The 21,830-nt window shown below is 35.3% G+C and overlaps 1 protein-coding gene across 8 annotated transcripts in view; it reads left to right on the top strand.

Annotated features, from left to right (window-relative positions):
• LOC119639736 (probable WRKY transcription factor protein 1) overlaps positions 1–21,830 on the top strand; it is a 158,061-nt gene that overhangs the window by 132,928 nt on the left and 3,303 nt on the right. For 7 of the 8 annotated variants that reach the window (XM_038037360.1, XM_038037359.1, XM_038037361.1 and 4 more), the window contains 2 exons: positions 16,657–16,709; positions 21,302–21,371. In XM_038037360.1, the coding sequence (XP_037893288.1) occupies positions 16,657–16,709; positions 21,302–21,371 (123 nt within the window). Of the gene's footprint in view, positions 1–4,306; positions 4,421–16,656; positions 16,710–21,301; positions 21,372–21,830 lie in introns of those variants that run through there. The other variant, XM_038037366.1, reaches the window with a different exon arrangement.

The following is a 21,830-nucleotide window of genomic DNA, read 5'->3' as shown; positions in this document are numbered from 1 at the left end:
GGTATTTAATGGTGGGCACGTGTCCCACCGAACACGTGGTTTTATTTGCTTTTATAAAAATGCTTTAATTATTTAATTTTGAAAAACGGTCTTATTCCAATTGCATTTGAAGCGGCTACATTTTCACTTGCTTATAATAAAATCATTTACGTTTATGTGGGCAAACATACTTTGATGTGCTGGAGACCTAAGCTCACAATTTGCATTTAAGTAAAGTCTGTTTTTAGTTTGTAATGTTATTTTATATAAATATCCTTCCTCTTTCTAAATCCGCCTACAAACATTTTTTGTGCCATTAAAACTTCGTCGTTCTTCATATGCAACAAGCTTGAAAAAGCAAAATAAAAAAAAAAGGAAAACAAAAAAAAAGCTTTATGCAATTCGGGGATGTTTTTTTTTATTATTTAATGTTTTATTTGTTTTTATTTAAAATGTCCACCCGTTCATCAACAGTAATAACAAATTTTCTTACGCTCTGTTGAATTTCATTAAAACTTTGTTTGATGTACGGCAAACAAGACAGCTGTAAAAGTGAAATAAATAGAATAAGAAAATAAAAAAAAAATTATACGCCACTTTTTAATTAACAATTTAAGTCAATATTGATCCGCTCTTTCATTGCTCTCGACTTTTTTGACCGCTTTTCTGTTTATTTTCTTCTTCTACTAACGGATGAGAAATGTAATAAAATGGTTAGATTTAACTATGAACGATTCCTCAAGCACATGCATGCATGCATGTATACGTGTATGTATGTTTGGGCCAGAATGGAATTTTCAATCAATTGAGTCAAATGTGTTGCTTGTCTACAGAGAACTTTTGAAAATCCTAATGTGTAGGGCGCTGCTCGTTGCCGGCACACACGGTATCGTAAATATTAAGATATCAAAGAAGTTTCAATTTTCTGTTCATTCTCTGTGACTATTCGAATAGATCTGGTCGAAGAGTATCCTTTGCTTACTAGATTTTTAGAACTCTCCAATTCTAAACAGACTTGGGCTTATCCGTCCGTCTGTCTGAATGCGGTAAACATTCTCTCGGCCGCAAAAATAAAGTTGTCGTCTCCAAATTCGGCAGAATCATGGGAAAGTACTGCACGCAGAAATTAGACAAATCGGCCAGAGGACGCTGCCACAGTGAGCATTAGCAAAAACTGAATGGAATTCTATTCTGCTCATTACTCATAAACTATAGAAATAGAAGCATAATAGAAGAACACTTTTCTAACTTTATTTCATGGAAAGCTCTACTATTCATGTTCAAAAATCCAAAATATCTTTCACGCCCACGCAATATTATAGGTGATCGAATTTCGAGATTCTTTCGCTGTTTTGAGGGCACGACGGAATGCCCAAATATAAGGATGTTATTGAAGATGATTGTGGAAATGAAAGATTCAGACTCAGCCATACGTAGCAGCCCAGTAAACTCCGTAAACATTCAAATTGTTGTACAACCCTCTGCAACTTGCTGTAGGACGATATAAGAATATACTATATAGATGCTCCTTTTTCGTGTATGTCATATTCAATAACACGTCATCTAAGCTATATATGTTAAGTAAATGAACCTTCGCTCTAATTTGCAACCAACTATAAATGGGGCACAAAATAAAAGTAATGCTTGCAGCCATACCGCTAAACCACGCAAACCAATCTCTAATTATGTGACGATTCTGCTAGAAAGTTAGCATAAGTTATTGAACTCGTCCACATTCGAGACCACACCACTGTTACTACTACACATTCATTCACGATATTATGACAATCTAAATTGACACCTTGCAGGACACATTATCTCTACGCTTCTGTTTCCTCTTTCTGTCAGTTCATTTTCAGCATCGAATGCTAGTTTCTTGCTCTCGAATATTTTTACGTAAATGTGACAAAGATTTGCTTACAGAACTGAGTTTTTATGATATCAATGACAAAAACACAACCAACTTTAGCGTACAATCCAACTCAGGAATCAATAAAGCATAAAATTAAAGAGAAAGAATTCATAACCTCAAACTTGATGAACAAAAATTAAATAAGTTTATTGGAAAAATTAATAAAATCAAAAACAATTAAGTCAAAGAATCAAGAAATCGTGAAAACTCACCACGCTACTGGATATATTGGCCTTATCGGGCACAGACATATTTCATTAATCTAAATAAAAAAGATGTAGATCTACATTTATTCGAAAATAGTTTTTCGATAAAAAGTTGATAAAAATGTTACGGAATTTTTAACACCTTATCTGCTTTTTTTTTTGAAGTTTTAATAATGAGTTGGCGAACGAATGTTAGATAATTTTAAAACACGATTTATTCCAAGCAATTATATAATTTCTTATCGCAATTCTGGCCTTCTTCGAAAGCGGACAGATGGAATTAACGCATGGACTGATGGACCAACTTACAAATGGATCTAAACTAAATCAACTACGAATTGATATTTATTTAGAAAATTGATGAATAAAATTAAAAATTTTTTATAAGGAAAAGAAGTGAAAGCGCTATAGCGGGACATGGCCTGCCATCAAATACCTTTCGTCAAATAAGTACTCAAAATACTTCGTTTAATACATTTATCCATATAATGACTTTTTAAAATAAGGCGTGGTCGAAAAAGTGGTCCAATCCGCACCATAGCCTTTCTCCTTGAGTCAAAACACGTCAGTGTACCAAATTTCATCGAAATTTGTTAAAAATTGCGGGATGTAGGCTCAACAAAAGACAAAAAGACGGACAGACGAACTTGTAAGCTTAAGAAAAGGTGTTTCCGTCTTAAGTCCTACTTGCATGCGTGGCCGAGTAGACTGAGTTTCTCAACTAACTAGCCAATGATCTTCGGTTCAAATCTCAAGCGCGATAGAGTTTTCAATAAGGCCGACAACGTCAGATGCTGGTGTTTGAAGACTTTAGGCTTTGAATTTAGTTGTCTCGCCAATTTATAGGAAATAATCATAAATAACAATGTCTCAAATCCTTCTGGATATTGCATACATCTGCACAAACTTTAATATATCCCTAAACCATAAAAGACGTAGAGCATAAAACGCAAACACGAAGGCTCAACGGTAATTAAGCAAAAATTCGTTTTAGTAAAAAATCTTTCGAAAAAAAGGAGGTCGATGTAAAGGTAAAATTAAGGAAAATGAGTTTTATCCTGGAGAGAGGAAACTTTCTTCTCTTCTAAATCCTCTTACAGACTTTAAACTGAAACTTGACTTAACAATAACTTGATTAAAAGTTAAATACGCGTAAAATTGAATTCTTGCATTAAAAAAAAAAAAGAAAAGAAGAAGAGAATAATTCATTCGAAATTTAATTCGTAAAGGGACCTAACACTTACATACCTTCTTTACCTTCCTCACAATTACAAAATTTACTTTGTTTTTCTATTGTTTGCCGCATTCGTCTTAAACACGTACTACTACTACGGCATAAACGGGATACGTTTATTGCTTTCTATAGAGTGAGAATAATATTCGTAAGGACTCACGTTTACACTGCTCTTACTGCTGCGGCGGAATTCAATTCACATCGTTCCGGTTCTCTCTTCCTCGCCATCTCTCTCTCTCTCTCTTATATTTCGAAAGGTTCAATACCAAATTCCATATGTTGTCGTTGCGCTTGGTTTCATGTTTGTATAAAAGTGTGCAGTTAAAATGAAAGGACGCGCGTGGTATGTTCTCTGATTTCCGGTAAAAGGAATAAAAAAACGCAGCGAATGTCTAACAATGTATTGTTACTTACAACCCTTAGGATTGTTAATTTTTTATTTTGTTTCGTTGCCGTCAGTTTGCCGGCGGCTTTTGTCAGTTAACTGCAGGCGCTTTCATAACCGGGAGGTCATAATAACAACGGAATTTTTTCGTTATTCTTTTTATTTTTTGTGTGACTTTTGCCACTTGTATGGGGAATTTTTGGCGTCTTGGCATACGATTGTGGTTGTGTATGCGTATCTCTATCAATCTATAAATATAAAATATGTGACTTGAAAACGCAACCTTAATGCTCTTCAACAAATTCTGAATAGGTAGTCAAGGAGAAAGTTGAAACGAAGAAAGTGTAAGAAAATTGCACTTTCATTGTGTATGTGAATGAACCTATGGTTCCTTTGTTTGTTGTTTTTTTTTTATTTTTTTACTTTTCTTGCTTTGTGGCCAAAAGAAAGTGTGTGTGATTTTCCAGACAGTGTTTTCTCTTTCTTCTTGATTAGTTTTTGTTTTTTTTTTGCTTTTTTTTTTAATATATTTTGGCATTTATATCCGTTTTTAAGGGTGTTGGCCTTGCAACAAATACAACAATTACGTTAATAAGGCGCATAAAAGAATAACATTTGATTTGTGATTTGTAGTTTGTGATACACGTTTATATATATATATATACGTACATATTTCAAGTCTTCGGCAGTTCATTTAAGAAATGGTAAGTGATTAAAAAAAGGAACAAAATTAAATCAAATCTGATCAATATACAGATTTCGGCCGTAAGCAAGAATTTAAAGCCAATCTACGCGATTTCGGAATTCATTTTGGACCTGGCACTAATAAACATGCTACTCCGAGACCAATACGTCTTAAAACTAGAGCTACCATCATACCGTCATTTTCATTACGGATCTTCCAAAAATGCTAATTCACCAGTAAATGCGACAACAGTTTTTGGTGACTTTTACTTATACGAAAAGACCTTCAAAAGTCTATAATCAATTTTTTTCTAACTGATCGGGTGTTTGAGATATGCATGACTTATCCCTATTCCTTCCAAAAAGGATCCTTTTGATGTGACATTTTTGCGACTTGTGCAGACGTAAACATAAACGTAGTAAACTGACGTTTGGCAAAAATATTCCTTAATTGACTAAGAATCCAATGTTAAAAAAATGATTGCGATCTGTCTGCATACTACACGCCTACCATAAAGGGGAAACTAAAATAATCTTGAAAAAAACGATAATTTTTTCATGATTTCGTCAACGACTTTCAATCCCTTGAAGATATTTCGGCAAACCTGCTGTCTAAGTGTGTGATAAAACCACTCGACAAAGCCCTAATTCCATGCTAGTAGAACATGCTAACGAGCGTTAAAAACCAATTGAAGCTACTTTTGTACGGAACGCCAAGCTGGTCCCAGAAAACATGTTGGTCGCACGCTTTTGGAAATGTCCTTACGGGATTAAAAATTATAGATGAAAATATGGGAAAATTGTCAGTGTGTTTTCGGGACTGCTTCAGTTTCGACAGGTCACAAACATTTTTTAACTGTCGATTATTAATCGATCAAGGCATATTTGTGCCCAATTTAAAGTTGCTGACCCCATTTTGGGGATTGTGGTGATTTCACCAATAAATGAGGATCAAACGAAAGTAGGTGCTTGCTCTAGTGTTAACTACAAATCGTTATAAAAAGTTTCCAATGTTGGATGTAAGACCAGTAAGATGATCGTTGCTATTTCCATTTCTCTTCCGGAGAGGAAGAGGGCGAGAGAGATGTGTAAAATTACTTACTTTTTTCCTTTTTCTGTGCTCTGCCCCACTTACGGTACATAATCCGAAATCTGATTTTACGCATCAAGAAAGAGTACTTGGTCTATGATATTCTATATAACGTGAATGCTATAAGGTCAGCGACGATTGAGGTGAAACTTTTCAACTAATAGTTATTATTATATCAAGTTTATAAAAAATCAAATAAGAGACAATTGGCTTTAGGTTTTTAAAGATATAAAATTCATGCCATTTTGCATCGCCACGAAAATAAATACTGTAGCAATCGCATCCACGACGGAGTTGCCCGTATAAGACCAAGAAGGACTCGTAATAAATTGCTTTCTAATTTGATGCAGTTTGCCCGCACGCCCACTTGATTGATTTCCCTTCACGTGTTCTTGTATTCTACCGACAACTCGCAGTTTCAAAGACATTTTGACGGATTTCGTTACACTGACATGTTCTGGCCAGGGAACGAATCCAATTGAAAATGGATTAGATAGGACCATTTTTACGGCAAGTGCCCATGTAACATGTTGTGATGAAAAGTTTGACAATATAAAAGTTATTCAAGAAACACTCGAAATTTTTGAAAATTTCACGATAAAAGTCGCTGAAGATGCGAAGAATTTGAGTCAAATGGTCCAATTTTGTTCTAGGGAACCAAACTTTTTTCCGTTAGCGAAATGTGGTTTTTATTATACTGTGGAGTAGCTTGGTCCACAATAATAATTCAAGATAAAAATATTAACTACGCCGAATTTAGACGATATGCGTTTATCTTTCAAACCCCACCCACCCTATACAAGGGTTCGTCGTAAAAAGTAACCTCCTGTATGGCAATACCATCAAATTCGTCATATTTCATAGAGGAAATTGGCCAACGTGCTAGTAATTTTATATGAAAATTAACTGAACAAAACTTAGACGATGATATCTGTGGTTTGCAACTCATTGCATGCGACGATTCCTAGGGATAATAAGCCCTGACATGTCATGAAAGCCTAATTTTCAATTTATATATCATTTAACCAATTCACATCAACACGCACGTCTGGTCGATATCGTGCTTAAATCAATTTTCAATCTTTAAAGCTTCCTACTTTTCGCTAATAAACTTAATATATTTCTTTTTCTCTTTTCCTTTCACAGATGTTCATGTGGAATTTTGTTTTTTTATATATGATGCAATTATAATTCTCTTGATTTATAAACTGTTGCAAGAATGCATGCAAGAGTTTTTCAGTTAAAGATAAATGTTAAGATACTGCTTCTTGCATCGATATATGTCCAAATGCCTATCGATTGACTTTTTATTAATAATCGAAAAAGGTAATAAGTCTGTGCTTGTTCTTTGTCGAACTTTGCTTACTTCTCATCCCAAATATACAAACCTCTAATTTTTATTTTTGTATTATACTTCCTCATTAGCCAATTGGGTTGAACTAATTGCTGAACTTTTATCTGACTAAGCGAGAAATTACTCCAGAATGCCAGAAGTTGCCCTTCGTTGTGAATGGATCATGTCCATTTTCACACTTGATTTCTAAACGAAAACCGTGGCTGCTAGCTACAGACTTTATGCATTCAAAAACAGTTTAGAATAATTTGTACAAAGCTTGAAAAAAAACACGAGCTCGATATTTGCACAGCAAATGAGTTCACCATAATCAGTTCAAGTGATTTTTTGAAAATATTATTTAGAGATGATGAACGACTGACCATCTACTGCGACATGGCGCGAAATTATGCACTGATCTTGGATGGCGCTAAAGCTCGCTCTCACACCCCGTCATATAAGATTTTGCGTTTGTGGGGGTGAAGGGAAGAGGAAACAGACTCGTGTACTTCTGTTGTCAATAACGAATGCAGGGTTCAAGTAAAGCACCCAGACGTGTTCAGTGCAGTGAAAGCCATTGTTTTCCATTACGACAATGTCATGTCAAACACATCGTTAATGACCCGGTGAGAATTGGAAGAGCTGGGTAATGTTGAACATTTTTAGAAGCTGACCTCATTCTTAAACCCACAAATTTCTCTTATTGACGGCAGAAAACGATTGCTATTGATATTGCCTTGAGCAAGTTGATCACTTTAGTAGCCTTTCAATTGAATTGTATATGACACTTACCTTCTTTTATCTTTAGCGTTACGTTCACAACAAGTAAAAATACTGAAATAGGCTACACACAAATACCCTACACAATCAATTATTCATATGCAATTGTTCATACAGTGACCTTCTAAAGTAGGAAGTTATAGAGAAGGCCAATAAAGAAGTGATCCAATCCCAAACATCTTTATTGGCGTTCGTCCTTGCGGAAAAATACGTCGGTGTGTCAAATCAAAATCAAAATATCTCAACAATTGCAACCTGTAAGTTGAACACATGATTACAACACGACCACATAGGCAGACAAGTTTAGATGGCATTAGAACAACCCAGGACAAGCTTAACATGTCCTTGCATCAAAAATAGTCTGCATAGAGCTAATATCTGGCCCCGCTCTACTATCAAAATGCCGATGAAAATCTCTTAGATCAGATTTTCGCTCAACAATCACGAAACTCCAGTGACGAAATAATACTTCCATGAGATGAATGGCGAAAGGTTAACGATTAGAACGTCGCATGTTTACTTGAATCAATCAAAGTTAATTTGAGCTGAATGAAATAAGTTCATAATTGATTGGGATTTGTTGGACAACGCCATGAACTTTTTCCTTGCTCTCATGTATCGCGCACAGTAACATATTGTGTGTGCCTCACGCTTAAGCCTGCCATGTTCTTCTTTGATTTCGCGAAACATGTTTATTATGAAATCACGAAAACGCAAATAAAAAAAAAAAGCAGCAGGTGGCTGTCAAGGGATTGGTCTTGTTAAAACCTTAAAATGAAATTGTTGTGCAAATTCTTATAATTAAAAAAAAAAAAATAAATAAAATATTTTGGTTAACTTTCTCTATACCAACTGGTATTATTCAAACCGACCATAGCAGAATAAAATTAAACCAAGTGCAAAAACCATAACAACCGGCAAAGATAAAATCCGGGCAATCATTCACAGACTCGCAGTGTAGAACCAAACTAAACGAGAAAGAAAAACAATAAATAAATGAAAAGCATTAACAATCAACAACAGTCCGGTTCTTTAGTTTTATTCTGAACAAGTCAGCCCGTGAACCGGCTGTCTTATGGTAAAAAAATACTCGTAAATCACTTGTCAAAAAGCAAACATGTCAACGCAAAATGTCATCAAACTGAAAATATAATAAAAATCCAACAACCAAAGCATTATGGGCACATACACTCCTCCCCCGCCTCTCCGCCCCTTCCCCCAGTTCTCTTTCGATCCCTTTTCTTTTTAGTTAAATTATTTCTAAGGAGTTTTCTGAAAAGAAAAAAAAAAAAAGAAGAAAAATTCACACAAACTATAAAATAATCCACGAAAGAGAGCGAAAAAATTGCCATTGACAAGCGCTGTTTGCCTTGATTTATTCTTAGGTAAATTAAAACGAACATACACACGCACATGTTGTGTTTAAACATCTGTACGATTTAACATTTAAAGCTTTTATTAGTGCGCGATATTGAAACGCAGCTGTGCCTAATTTCCGATTATTCGAGGTAATGTTTACTCAATGGCTTTGTGCATATCAAGGATGAGAGAGGGGAAAGGGGGAAGGTTTGCCTTCAACTAATTAGTTCCTGATAAAATTACTAGTAATTGATTTAATATTTTAAGGATTTTTGGATTAAATTTTATATATCATGAATGCAAGCGTACAAATGTCAAATTTAAGGTGATTACAGTACGTGCCTTATTTTGGAAATTATGCTCGAGGGATATCAATATTTCGGCATATTAAATTGATTTGTATCGTTTGCACCAATTTCCGTCCAATTTTAATATTTCGAGATCAAAATCATACATAGACAATTCAGTGTCACAAGTTTTGATCACGCAGATCTACTTCTTGGATCCAGCCTACATAAGAGTTCCGATATCTTAAAAGTAAACATTGATATGTGACAACAAAGACTATTGTGATAATGAGGTCTTTGAGAACAACTGAGTTTACTAAATTTAGACCGATTTAGTTCACAGCTTGGACATGCTCACATAAGCTCTTTAAGCTTTTTTATAGAAACAACTTAGCATTTTTGGTATTTCACCATGACAATCAGTGAAGACTTGTATTGTCCTATTGTTCCTAGAAGGAAAGCATATATGTTACGGAGCAAGATGTCTAACAAATTAGTTCGGTCCCGTTCAGTATGAGTGATTGTAATTACTTCTTTGACTGTGACTTCTTCTTTTGAAGACATTGCCTTGAACCCAAGTCAAGTCACTAAAGTATATATAACGTAGTTTCTTGCAGCAGTGAATAAATGCAGGGCTGTGCCAAAAAAAATTAGATTTAAATGAAACGCCACTTTTTTCGATAAATTCAAACGATAGCAGGGCTACATGCCTTACGAGTGATGAACCGTGGATGCGCTAGATTATCCATAACCATAGTAGAGGCTATGCGAACTTTTAGGAAGGGCGGTAAAGCCGAATATCCTTGTTGGCCTCATTTGGGGAGATCAGTTTGGCGCGGTGCATTATGGATTGTTTCAAGCAAATCATCATCCATCGACCATCCCTAAGAAATGTCTTAAGTGTTTCATATAAAAGAGTGCCGCTTCATGTAGCAAATCTTGTTCAGGAAATATTTGCAAGTCGAACCTGAAATCTCCTACCCTTCCGATCGTTATCGATGCTTATTACATAATACAAGGTGACTTATTTTTTGTTATATCAACTTTTCTGAATAAATCTTCAAGATTGACAGAAAAATGCCTCAAAACTTATTTCAGCACACAACATAGATAAAGATTTCGTCTTTACATAACAAAATTCAGAGACTATGTAGTATCTCTGACGGTTAAATTTTAGCAAGGGTAGAAACTGTATAGTTCGATAGGGCCGAGCATCCAATGTCCGTGCATCATTTGCCATAATACAATTCTTCAGTGGAGTCCTTGTGAGTGGGAACGTATTAAAAGCTCGTTTTTCTTCACCTTTTTCCGTCATGAGATACAAAAAAAGGAACTTTGTTGCCCTGCAAAAGCTTATTTTTTTGAGAATCATTATATGAGATGGAGTCAAAAAAATAGGCAAACCTGATCCCTATATTTAAATTTTATCCGGTTTGTAATATATTTTATATGTCGTAAAAGCCTTTTATGATAAAAGATTAATTTCTAGCAATATTTTGTCGTTGAGCCAAATTATGTTATTGCAGCAAATTGTTGCAAAATGTCTACAAACTTGCCTTCTGTCAATAGGGCACAAAAATACAACCATTGTCCAGACGGACAAACAAACTTAAATTGAAATGATTCGGAAAATGACTCTGAATCGATAGGAATAATGAAAGGTACGTCCGTCTTAAATTACTAAACTCACAAATTATGCTTCTCAAGGGGCCTTGTTTTAGTTGCAGCGACATGTTCGAAATCGGATGTCGGTGATCGCTTCCCAGTCCCATTCAAATTGCTAACAACATGACAGCCTTACTAAAACGCTTTGTCAAACGTGTACATTGTGTTCGCGTCCGAAATTCCTAGAGATAGCACCCGAAATTCCGAAGAATTTGGAACATTGCACGTTCGTCTTATTCACTTATAACAGAGATTGGACACGAACGCAAACATCTCTAGTGAACGATGTAACATGCACAGAGTCTTGGAAATTTTTATCCATTACTGACAACACGAACATCGGTTAAACGGCCTTTTTGGATGTTTTTTGATAGAACTTTGACATTTTAAGATCGTAAAGTTCAGTCTTATCCTTATGTATTATCTATTTTAAAAAAAAACATCCGTAAGGGAAACAATTTGACGGAAGACTTTGCCAAAATTCTTTTGCAGAGAGAAGCACTATCAGTATCGATTAAATCTCTTATTTAACTCCGATTTGATCTGACCAATACCAAGAATGTACATGATCTCTAGGCAAATCACCTATCCACCTATCCCAACCACCTATTTTAAAGCGTCTATGACTGTTTTCTTATTTTTTCGCTTTAAAAACATAGCGACGAATATACATGTATAGAGCCGCTACAGGAACAAACCTCATATGAACTGAGTATTGCTCCTTTGGGAAGGAGAAGCAACCGTACAATCATCTTACAAGTCGTATTGTTCTCTGAACAAATGCAAGTTCGCCTCGTCTTAAGTTTTAATCATTAATGACTCAGGGATGCGAATCCAAATAAAGTAATATTGACTCTATGGAAAAGCTAAAAAGATTATGTTCGTAAAATAATATTTGCACAACGGAAGGATGAATATCTCAAGGAAAAAAAAAAAAGAAAAAAAAGTGAATGTAACGTCGAGCACATGAGTCGCTTAAGTAAACATAGCATGTTGCCGCTCTATTTACCCCAGAATAATTTCGACAAAATTTCCAAAAAATGTTTACGAGAGTTGTTTATCCCAGTCTATAAAATAGATTTAAAACGTTGCCTAAGTTAATTTCCTCTAGCTCTATAGCTCGTTATATGTGAATATGAACGGAAGAAGACCTAACTGCCAAAGATATTCACGTGAAATGATTTATTTATTTTTGAAAATCATTTTCTTTTTATAGAAAAAAGTTACCTCAAAATTTTGTATGTATGAACCGAATGTTTGCAAAACAAGTAAAAGTTTTTATTCTATTTAATCATTTCATGGAACTTAAGTGAGAGAAGGGGAAATGAAAGAGTCCTTGAAAAAATTACAAAAGCTTTCGCTTTTTTTTTGTTTTTTTTTTTTTCCTTTTTGACGGAATCCATTATAATATTAATTATGCCTTGGCATGAAAATCACATCAATTTCAGGTATTGTGAAAAGTTTTAATACTTTGTGATTATTTATAACAGATACATACATGTATATATATATATACATATATATATTGGTAGACCTAATGAACGCTATTGTGTAGACAAACTGATCTCCCCCTCTTGTAGCCATATTAGAGTTTATTAAAAAGCGAAGAAAGCGAATTTCAATTAGAATCTTTTCTATCGCAAACAGAACGCGAGTAGATTATGACATGCGTAAGCACAACTAAAAAAAGAATAAGAAATAATAATAATAACAAAATAAAGAAAGGGGATGATTGCCTTAAGTACTGCACGTAACATTGATGGTTAAACAATACAAACTGAAGGGTGTACATGTGGGAGGGAGATGACAGGCCAGGGGGCCAGAGAAACAGAAACACAGTTGCAAACGACAACAATTGTGTGTGCGTTTGGAAAATTAACAACCAAATTTTTAGCAACATGTTTAACATCATTCATATACGTTCGTTATATGCATATATCTGCGCATATATGCGAAGGGAGATAATGTGATATTTTTTGGCTTAGTAAAAAATAAATAGCGACCAACACTCAACGCTACCCGCAATATCAGATGAGAGCGTATACTTTACGTTACTTTAGTGTACACCCGCAACAGTTCAACGGCTCTTTTGCGAAACCCAATGGTGCGATTATTAGTCGCAAAACTACCACCATTCTTCCTCTGCCTATTACCTATTGCAAAGTCAGAGGGTGATTAACCCCTTTTAACTATAGATTTGCCATAATGCAATGGCTATACAGTTCGGTGCATAAATTCATATGAGCATAATTTTGAAATTTTTTAAAAGGATTTTCAAAAATCCCCTGAACAAACGGAATATTTAATAATTAATTTTGTAAATTTATTACATATTTCATAGATGTTATTAGAGCGGGCAACATTTTTAAATAGAATTTTGAAAAGGAAATTTAGAGAACTTTCCAAAGTTCTTAATTCGTTTTGTTGACCAAATAATTGAACTCGTTTCGCTATAAAAATCGTAAAGGGCCGCATAAATTGAATTTTTATGGAAAATGAAGCTAAAAATGCAGCAAGACGATGCGAGCCTTTTTGTCCTTTTTTACTCGAAAAGAACCCAGTATGCAGGAGTAGCGACTACCAAGTCTGTGTACGCGAGTTCAAAGCTCACGGCGGTAGAGCTTACTTTAGCAGTCATAGCTATAGTGAGTGCTTAGCCGGTAAAGGCATAACATTTACTGATTGGAGACAAACCCTCTAGGCTGCGAGCGCTTCCCTGTCTCTTTCTCTTTCGTCTCTTCGTTTCTCTCTAGGGGACATCTCCTGGTTGATTGATCATATAAAACAAAAAAAAGAGAACACGTCCGTCTTTAAATACCCCACAGCACTAACCTTGCTATGTTTGCGAGATAAGTTGCAGTATGGAAAGTAAACGAAAAAGTGGTCCAATCGAAACCGCTTTCGATAGCGCTCGCCCGTAGGCCAAAACACGCCAATGTACCAAATTTCAAGAAAATATCACAAAAATGGCGAACTATAGTTTAAACACCAAAATACAAGGACAGGTTTCAGAAGATCAAAGGGACAGACAGACAAACATAGAAAGCGATTCAGAATCAGCGGGCATAATAAAAGGCGGATCTATCCGAAATCTTTTTAGGAGTTACACATACTCGCACAAACTTCATTTATCGCAAACATTGTAGGCTGTAGTACTCGAAAGCAACTTTCATGTAGAACGTTACAGCAAAAATGTTATTTCTCCATGCACATTATCTACATATTTACAGCAACTTTTCAATCTGCATTATCATTAATCATTATTGTGATGACTTCGGCGGATAAGGATTTTTAAAACTGATACGGCAGGATACAAACAAACACGACCCTGCCCCAAAAATTCGAAATCTCTCGAAACTTTTAACTGAATACTGAGTAGATGGGATTCTGTCTTATTCTAACTTTCTTATGATAACTATGCTCTCATCCACATTGAAATGTTGCCAACATGCCACAATAAATGATTGAAAATCATGTTAAATTTGCTGCGGGACTTTCTCATTGAAAAGTTGCACGAGAAAACAAATGTGAATCCACTACAAGCAAAATTGATGAAATTAAATCGTCACTTATCTGATAGGATTCTTGTAAATCAATTTTTTGTGAAACCTAATACATAACCTACTTTACATGTCAACGATATTTAACTTTATTCGGAGGTTTTTATTTGTAGCTTTCCCTCGCTATGCACATGGTTTTATAAATCTTATAGCTAACACACTTTTTTTAATTCTACAGATCGAAATTCTTTTATCTTGCAATATACAGAATATCGAAAATCATTATACATCTGAAAGAGTGGCCAGGGTAGTCGTCTGTTGCGTAAAATGTATGCAAGATGTAAACAGACTTCATACGCGTCATATGCGATACTGCAATTCACATTGCATAAGTTCTTAAATTAATCAATTATATATTATTCTGCAATAAGTACGCGAATAGTTCCTGTTCATAGTTCATAATGTATTCTTTTTATAATAGAACTGAACTTCAGCTTATTTAAGAACATCTCATTGACTATGGCATAAGTCATTTGTGATAAAGATTTATTCAGTTTGTGAGGACTCACTCAGGATCATTTTAAGGATGTGAAGATGAATTCGAGTTTAACCAGCAAGAATGTTTAGCAACTGATTTAACAGAGCTAAGTAGAGGCTCTAACATATCAGGTTATAGTTGAATTTGCAAGCATAGTTCATATATGTTACAAAATTTAAAACATTTTTCTAAAAGCCACATAGATCTATATTAAAGTGGCTTTAAAATGATGTAAAGAAACTAAAATATTAAATATTTCTTTCGTAACGTCTTTTTAATAGATGCATGGAAATTGGTACGTCGGCGGTAGTCGACCATCAAAAGTCAATCTATTCAAAAAGCTCGTGGCGGGAAAAAAAGACAGTTGCGCTTATATTCACCTAAAAACATATAGGCAAACTAAACAGATATCAATTCTGCTTCTTCGTATTTCAGCCCCTCTGCCCCTCTAATATCTCTCTATGTGTGCGATTACTATTTACATTTCGGAAATCTGATGATACACTGGCCAGGAGGAACATTTGAAATTGAAAATTATTTAATCGGTCGATTAGCATTGATTTAAGCTTGTCTGTCCATCCGTCCATCTGACGCCTGCCTGACTGCGATGCTTCTCATGCAACACAACATTACATGCAAACCTTTATACATTTTTAGGGTATTTGCAATGATTAGTGTAACTTTGGAAGGGATGACACTACCGTGCAAATGTTCTTACTAGAAATAAAATTTTATACAACATGTAGATCTAATGCTTAGCACACTTTATGATGCAAATTGTCCCAGGGAAAAGTGATTTGACATCAAAATTTGCTTTGGTGTCTTCAGAATACATGGGCCAATTTTCCAGGATGTTTTCTATATAAAGGCCTAAGTAAGCCCTTCTATGGTAACAAAGTTTGTTTTTGAAAGATTTTAGAAGCAAGCAGACGAAGAGCTATAAGTTGTTGACAAAAAACCAACAACTTACTTACCCACTTTCCCAACTTGGACTGGACTTTGGTGTCCCTCCTATAAAAGGATTCCTATGAGAAATACATTTCCATTTACATGGTAACGAGCAATGGTTTTTCGTATTTTTCAAAAGAAATAAATGAAATACTGTGTTAGGTGAAGTGTTCAATCTTGGCAACTGCAACATTTTTTAACTTACGATACCAGAGTGTTTCTCTAAACTTGGAACAACCTCGAAGGTCTTCCCTTAAGCGTTGATCTCTTTCATTCAGATAATATTTATTTATTGATTATTCGCTTGTAAGGGGTTCGTTTGCTAGTTAATCCTTAAATCCCTGTTAGTTACATAATATATAATGCCAATAATAATAATCGGATGAAACTTGAATTAAAAAACTTAAAGTTAAGATGACCTACAAAGTGAGGATAAAATGCTATAGAAAGTCAATTACTATTCGTGCTGTCTTTTTATTAATTTTTTTTTTTTTTTTTTTTTGTAATATTGCCTTTACATGTGACTGCTCGGATAGTTCAATGTAAGTGTGCCTTTTGCAACAATAATTGATGTATTAATCTGTCACATTATGTTGTCAGCTGTCATTGTCACAGCCAATAAACACAAACAATTACATAATTACATAGTAAAGTAACAATAAATGTATGATATATAAGTGAGTGTAGTTTTTTTCCAACTTTTCCTTATATTCACAAATTTTTAATATTGTTCTTCCTCTTCTTTAATAATTGCAGAGTCAATGCGGGTCACCAACATTTGAGAAAGAACTACGCGAACAATTGGAAAAGTAAGTCAGTAAAAAATTGAAATTAATTATGTTAAAGCAATGTTATTAATGCCATCGCTCGAAAAACAAAAACAAAAGTTTGCTTAGATCCCAAACGGATTCTTGTTTAATATCTATTTCTTAATTTATAACTTGCTTGCTTTTATTAAACGGTAAACACGCTGCGTCTAGCTGGCTGTGTTCAATCCAAACCCACTTTGCCATACAAGCAATAAATTAAGAGATCTATCTATCAACATTGAAACTTCGATTACACTTCATTTTCGCATGCATCAAGAATGCGGTAAAACTTTCTTTTATGATTTCCATGATATCAAGTTTTCGAACTTCAAGCATTTTTAGACTCGCTACCAAAATATCCTACATTCGTCCTTCCACTTAAAACACTTACAAATGTTATCAGATACTTTATACAGTCTTTATAACCACATACATATATATATGCATATATGCATATATCAATCAAAATAGAATTTTAAGGCAATTTCGTCCACCTCTCCCTTCCTTCGCTGACGTTGAGCAACTCTTTAAAACATAAAACATAAAACTTTAAATATAATTTTACTTTATTTTCAAAGAACAAGTTGAAGAAGATAAACAAATAACAACATCGCGTTCGGCTATGGCCGAATCCTTTAACTCCATTACCTTTAGTTTACCAAAAAAAAAAAAAAAATTAATTCCTATGTTTTAAAATTTCGGTTAGGCGCGTTTTTCTCCATTTTTGTAGATTTCCACAAAATAGAGATATTTATGAGTAATAAGCAAGACCCTAAACTTTTGTTGCCTTCGCGAACATGAGTGTTCTCGGTTTCTTGTTGTGTCATATGTGTCAGATGCTCTAGCCAAGGTAGTTCATTTTTAACGCCAACCTTCGCGCGAAACCTTCCAATGTTTTTGTCAAGGAGGATCCTTAACACAACTCGGTGGACGGATGGACAAGCCTAAATCAATTCGGAGTTGAACAGTTACATAATTGTAAAACGTTAAGAGCTCTCTGAGACCAAGGCCCGCGACATTTAAGGACTTCGGATATGTAAAACACTTGAACACATAAGGTCCTGACATATGTAAAGCACGGGAAATGAAAAACCCTGGCACATGTAAGGCTGTGGGACACAAAAGCTCCCGGAACATGTAAGGCTTTGGGAGGGTTAAAGCTCTCGTAAATTGATTATTATATCCGCACTAACAAAATGGATATGCCAGCAAGCACACTCACATGCATCAACAAAGATCATGATCATTTTCGTTAAGTGCTATTAGTTACCGAAAAAACAAATTCTGTAAGCGTGACTCTATTGTAAAATAATAACAAAAACAAAAAAAAAAACAACAAATAGATAAAACAAATTCCAGAATTATCTAATATGCTTGGTGTAAGTGTCGTTTCCCAAACATACGTACATATGCTGCACATATGTACATATGTACATATACGTATATATACGTGTACGAATACGTTCTCGTTGTTAGAGAAGGAAAGACTTATTTGAATGCCTGCCAAATAAAACGTACAGGCAGGGAAAACACGTTAACCTGCCAACAACACAAGCACAAAATCAGAAAATTTTACAAACAAAACGGTAGAAATACAAAAAATAACATGTACACGTAAAACACAAACAACAATAAAATACAACAAATAATAAAATTTTCGCACGAATACATACAATACAGGCTGACTAAGCTCAAGCAGCCTATTATCGGCTCGAACGGCGGATGCATTCCCTAGTCATTAACATTTTCAAGCCACAACATCACGCTTCACAGATCCAATTCAAGCCCCAAAATGCAAAAAGTACTAGAATTTTCAATTGTAAAACTGAAGTAAAGGAGAAGGAAAAACGAAAACGAAAAAAGCAAAACCGTAAGCAGCTATGTTTACGATTTGTATGTTTGTTTGTACATGCCTTGAACTCGAAGTTGCATTTGCTTAACAGTCGGCTGCCAGCCATAAAATTCGTTGCAGTGTGTGGTAAAATTTTTTTTTGCATTTTCCTCCATTAATTGCCTCGAAAACACCATCAATCACGACCGACCCTCGCGCATTCACCCAACTTGCTTTATCTCATTTTGCTTTACCGGCCAAATTAGAGCCAGCGTTAGCTCCAGTTAGTTAGCTTTTGCGGCCTCTGTGTAATTGCAATAATTTCCACAATTCTTAGTCTTTGGCTTGTTTTTTGTTTTGTTCGCTTATTCTATCTCAGTCAACCGTTACCAAGATTTACACTTACCACACATCTGCGCTACACTGCATTCGAAGAATGCATTCCATGAATTTCTCCATTAGCCAGATTTTCTCCTTTCATTTACTGACTCTACTGTTCACTTTATCTTATTTCTAGGAAGTGTTTAAATTATATACCTTAAGGTCAGAAAATTTCTTAAGCATATCATTTTTTTTTTTTTTTTTTTTTACTTACTTTTCTTAAACCAACAAAGTAATGAAATATTTTTAGATCGAAGTCGATTTATATGTGACACCTACGGCATACATGATTTGAAACTAAAAAAACCAAAAATAAAAAACAAATAAAAACGCTATAGTGGGGCACGGCGCACCACTATATACCCTACATCACTCTACAGTTAGCAGTCGCCGAAAAAGTGTTCTAATCAATCCTCAATAGCGTTCAGCCTTAGAACAAAACATATCAGTTTAACAAATCTCATGGAAATATCTGAAAAATTGCGACCTGCAGGCTGAACAAAGGAAAACAAGACCGACAAATAAGCCTAGACCGAATCAGATTCTAAGTCGGACGATATGCCATAAGATGGGTGTATCTCAAGTCCTTCCGGGTGTTGCATACATCCTTAGAAACTTAATATACCCAACCACGAGCCATTGGCACCATTTCAACTTATGAGAAGATAACGCATGCGCGCTGTGCCACGGCATTAATGACAATGCGCAGCGCACTGTTTTCGTGAGTCCGGCTTTGGCAAGTTTAAGAAGCGAATTTCAGATCTCTGGAAGTAGAAATTACACCAGGCGACGTCCTGGCGGTCATGTTAAATGGGCACCGAAAACTGAAAGAAATGTGCTGTTTTTTTGTACGGGGACGGGGGACGGAGGACGGGTGATTGAGATTAAGAATTCTTAAGGGTCCATCTGAGGATAACACGAAAGCGGTCACAGGATGGTTTGACCTCACTGTAGGGCTACGCCCATTAAAAAAGAAGCAAACAAGAAAAGAATGTTACCTTGTGCCACAAGCGATGTAGGTTAGAGTAATAGACTCTCGTACCACGACTGGTGTAGGGTTCGGTTGGTGTATCAGTTATCCATATGTAATTATCTTGGGAAATACCAGTGTACGTAACGGTTAAATTCGATGAATTTGACCTTCTTCTACATAAAATAACTGTTTTCCATTCAATAGTATTGAGTTATTCAGCATATGCTCACGCTACCCATGGAGGGCCCAAAGTTGCATTTTCCGCGTTCGTTACTTTTGTCGTTTAACTTGAAGAAATCTGCTGCCGAAGCCCATCGAACACTTTTAGAAGTGATTGATGATGCCGCTCCATCATATCGCAATTGTCGGTTTTGGGTTTAATGGGTTATAAAAAAGATGATTTTGATATCAATGACAAAAAGCGGCTTGAAGGATCAATAAAGCTCGAAAACAAGGAATTGCAAGAGTTATTGGACGAAGACCCAGCCCAAATTCTCAAAGAACTTTCGAATGGCTTACCAATTGACGAATACACTATTTTCGAACGTGTACATGCACTGGGAAAGATCCAAAAGAAACGAAACCCTCGCAAATTGACTGAAAATAACGCGTTGGAAGAGTTGCCCAAGATTACATTGCTGCAGAGCAATGGGAAGCTCTGCTACACCCACCTTACTCACACAGCGCCTTCTAATTGCCAACTGTTCAGATCGATGTAGCATGGTTTGACTCGCACGCGGTTCAGCAAAGTTGAAGAAATGCGAAAATGGGTCGGTCATTGCCAAATTAATATCGTTCTTCCCACACGACATTGACATGTTGACACAAAGTTGTAGAAAATGATGGAAAATATTTTATAAATATACATAGAGGGAAGCAATGTTCCTCAATAAATAGTAAAAGTTTTAAAATACGGGTGAAAGCCTATTGATGTAAGGGCATGAAGAGGAATTCGAGTTTAACTAATAAAGACACTTATAGATCCCTTAGCAGAGCTCAGTAATCACCCTAATAGAGCTCTTTTAAGCGGTTAACATGAGAGTATAGTTAAATTTGGAATCCTATGTCGTCACACCTCATGAATTTACATGAAAACACCCTTCGACTGAGTTGAACAAATTCAAATTCTGCCTTCGGAACCATTTTTAACAAATTTTTCAAATGTGGTACTTTAAACGGACTACGGGAAAGTCCTCAAATCTGAGCCTCTAGTCACAAACACAGTTTCAAACATGTATAGCTAGTACAGGCGGCGTTAATGTCAGACATATATGGGAGCCATAAACTACAGACAGACTTGAATATAAAGCTAAAGGGCAATAAAAGATCAAAAATAGAAAAATGTGAAAGTAACAAAAAAAAAAAATATATATAATTTTTGCATTTCTTCTTTTTCACTTTTTCCAGCATGAGCCGGGTAATGAAGTCCAAAGAGCGTAAGCAATTGCAAACTTGCCGGGATCATAAAGCTTTGCAGGTATTTAATAAAAAAAAAACTTTTAATCTATTTACTTACTTTTTATAATCATCGCCGAAGGACAAGGTGTTTAGGGTATAAAAATGACATGGACCTACTCTATGGACCTGCTGCGACAAAAAATTGGTCACATCCAGTTAGAACTTAAGGTTGATTGGCGTTTCGGCGGCAAAGATCGGCTGCAAATTTTGCGAGTTTTTTTTTGATACAATGCTGGTCGTCATATTTTCTTATTCAGTCTATAACGAGCCCGTATCTGTTATGCATTGAGCTTCCAAATAACAATGAATGAATCGCTAAATTTCTATAAAAACCTACTTTCGAGGCTTATTCAGTGGTATGCGGGTATCTTGATTTACGATATTTGAGATAGCACACGAAAATAGTTACTCAAATAATAACAAGTGAGAAAATTATATCCGGTCGTGACCGGCTCTTTTACTTCCATCACCGTTATTC

This window comes from Glossina fuscipes, unplaced genomic scaffold (genome assembly GCF_014805625.2).
Source record: "Glossina fuscipes isolate IAEA_lab_2018 unplaced genomic scaffold, Yale_Gfus_2 113, whole genome shotgun sequence".
NCBI lineage: Eukaryota > Metazoa > Arthropoda > Insecta > Diptera > Glossinidae > Glossina > Glossina fuscipes.
Note: the sequence above shows the minus strand (reverse complement) of the source record. Positions and strands in the feature narration are given on the sequence as shown.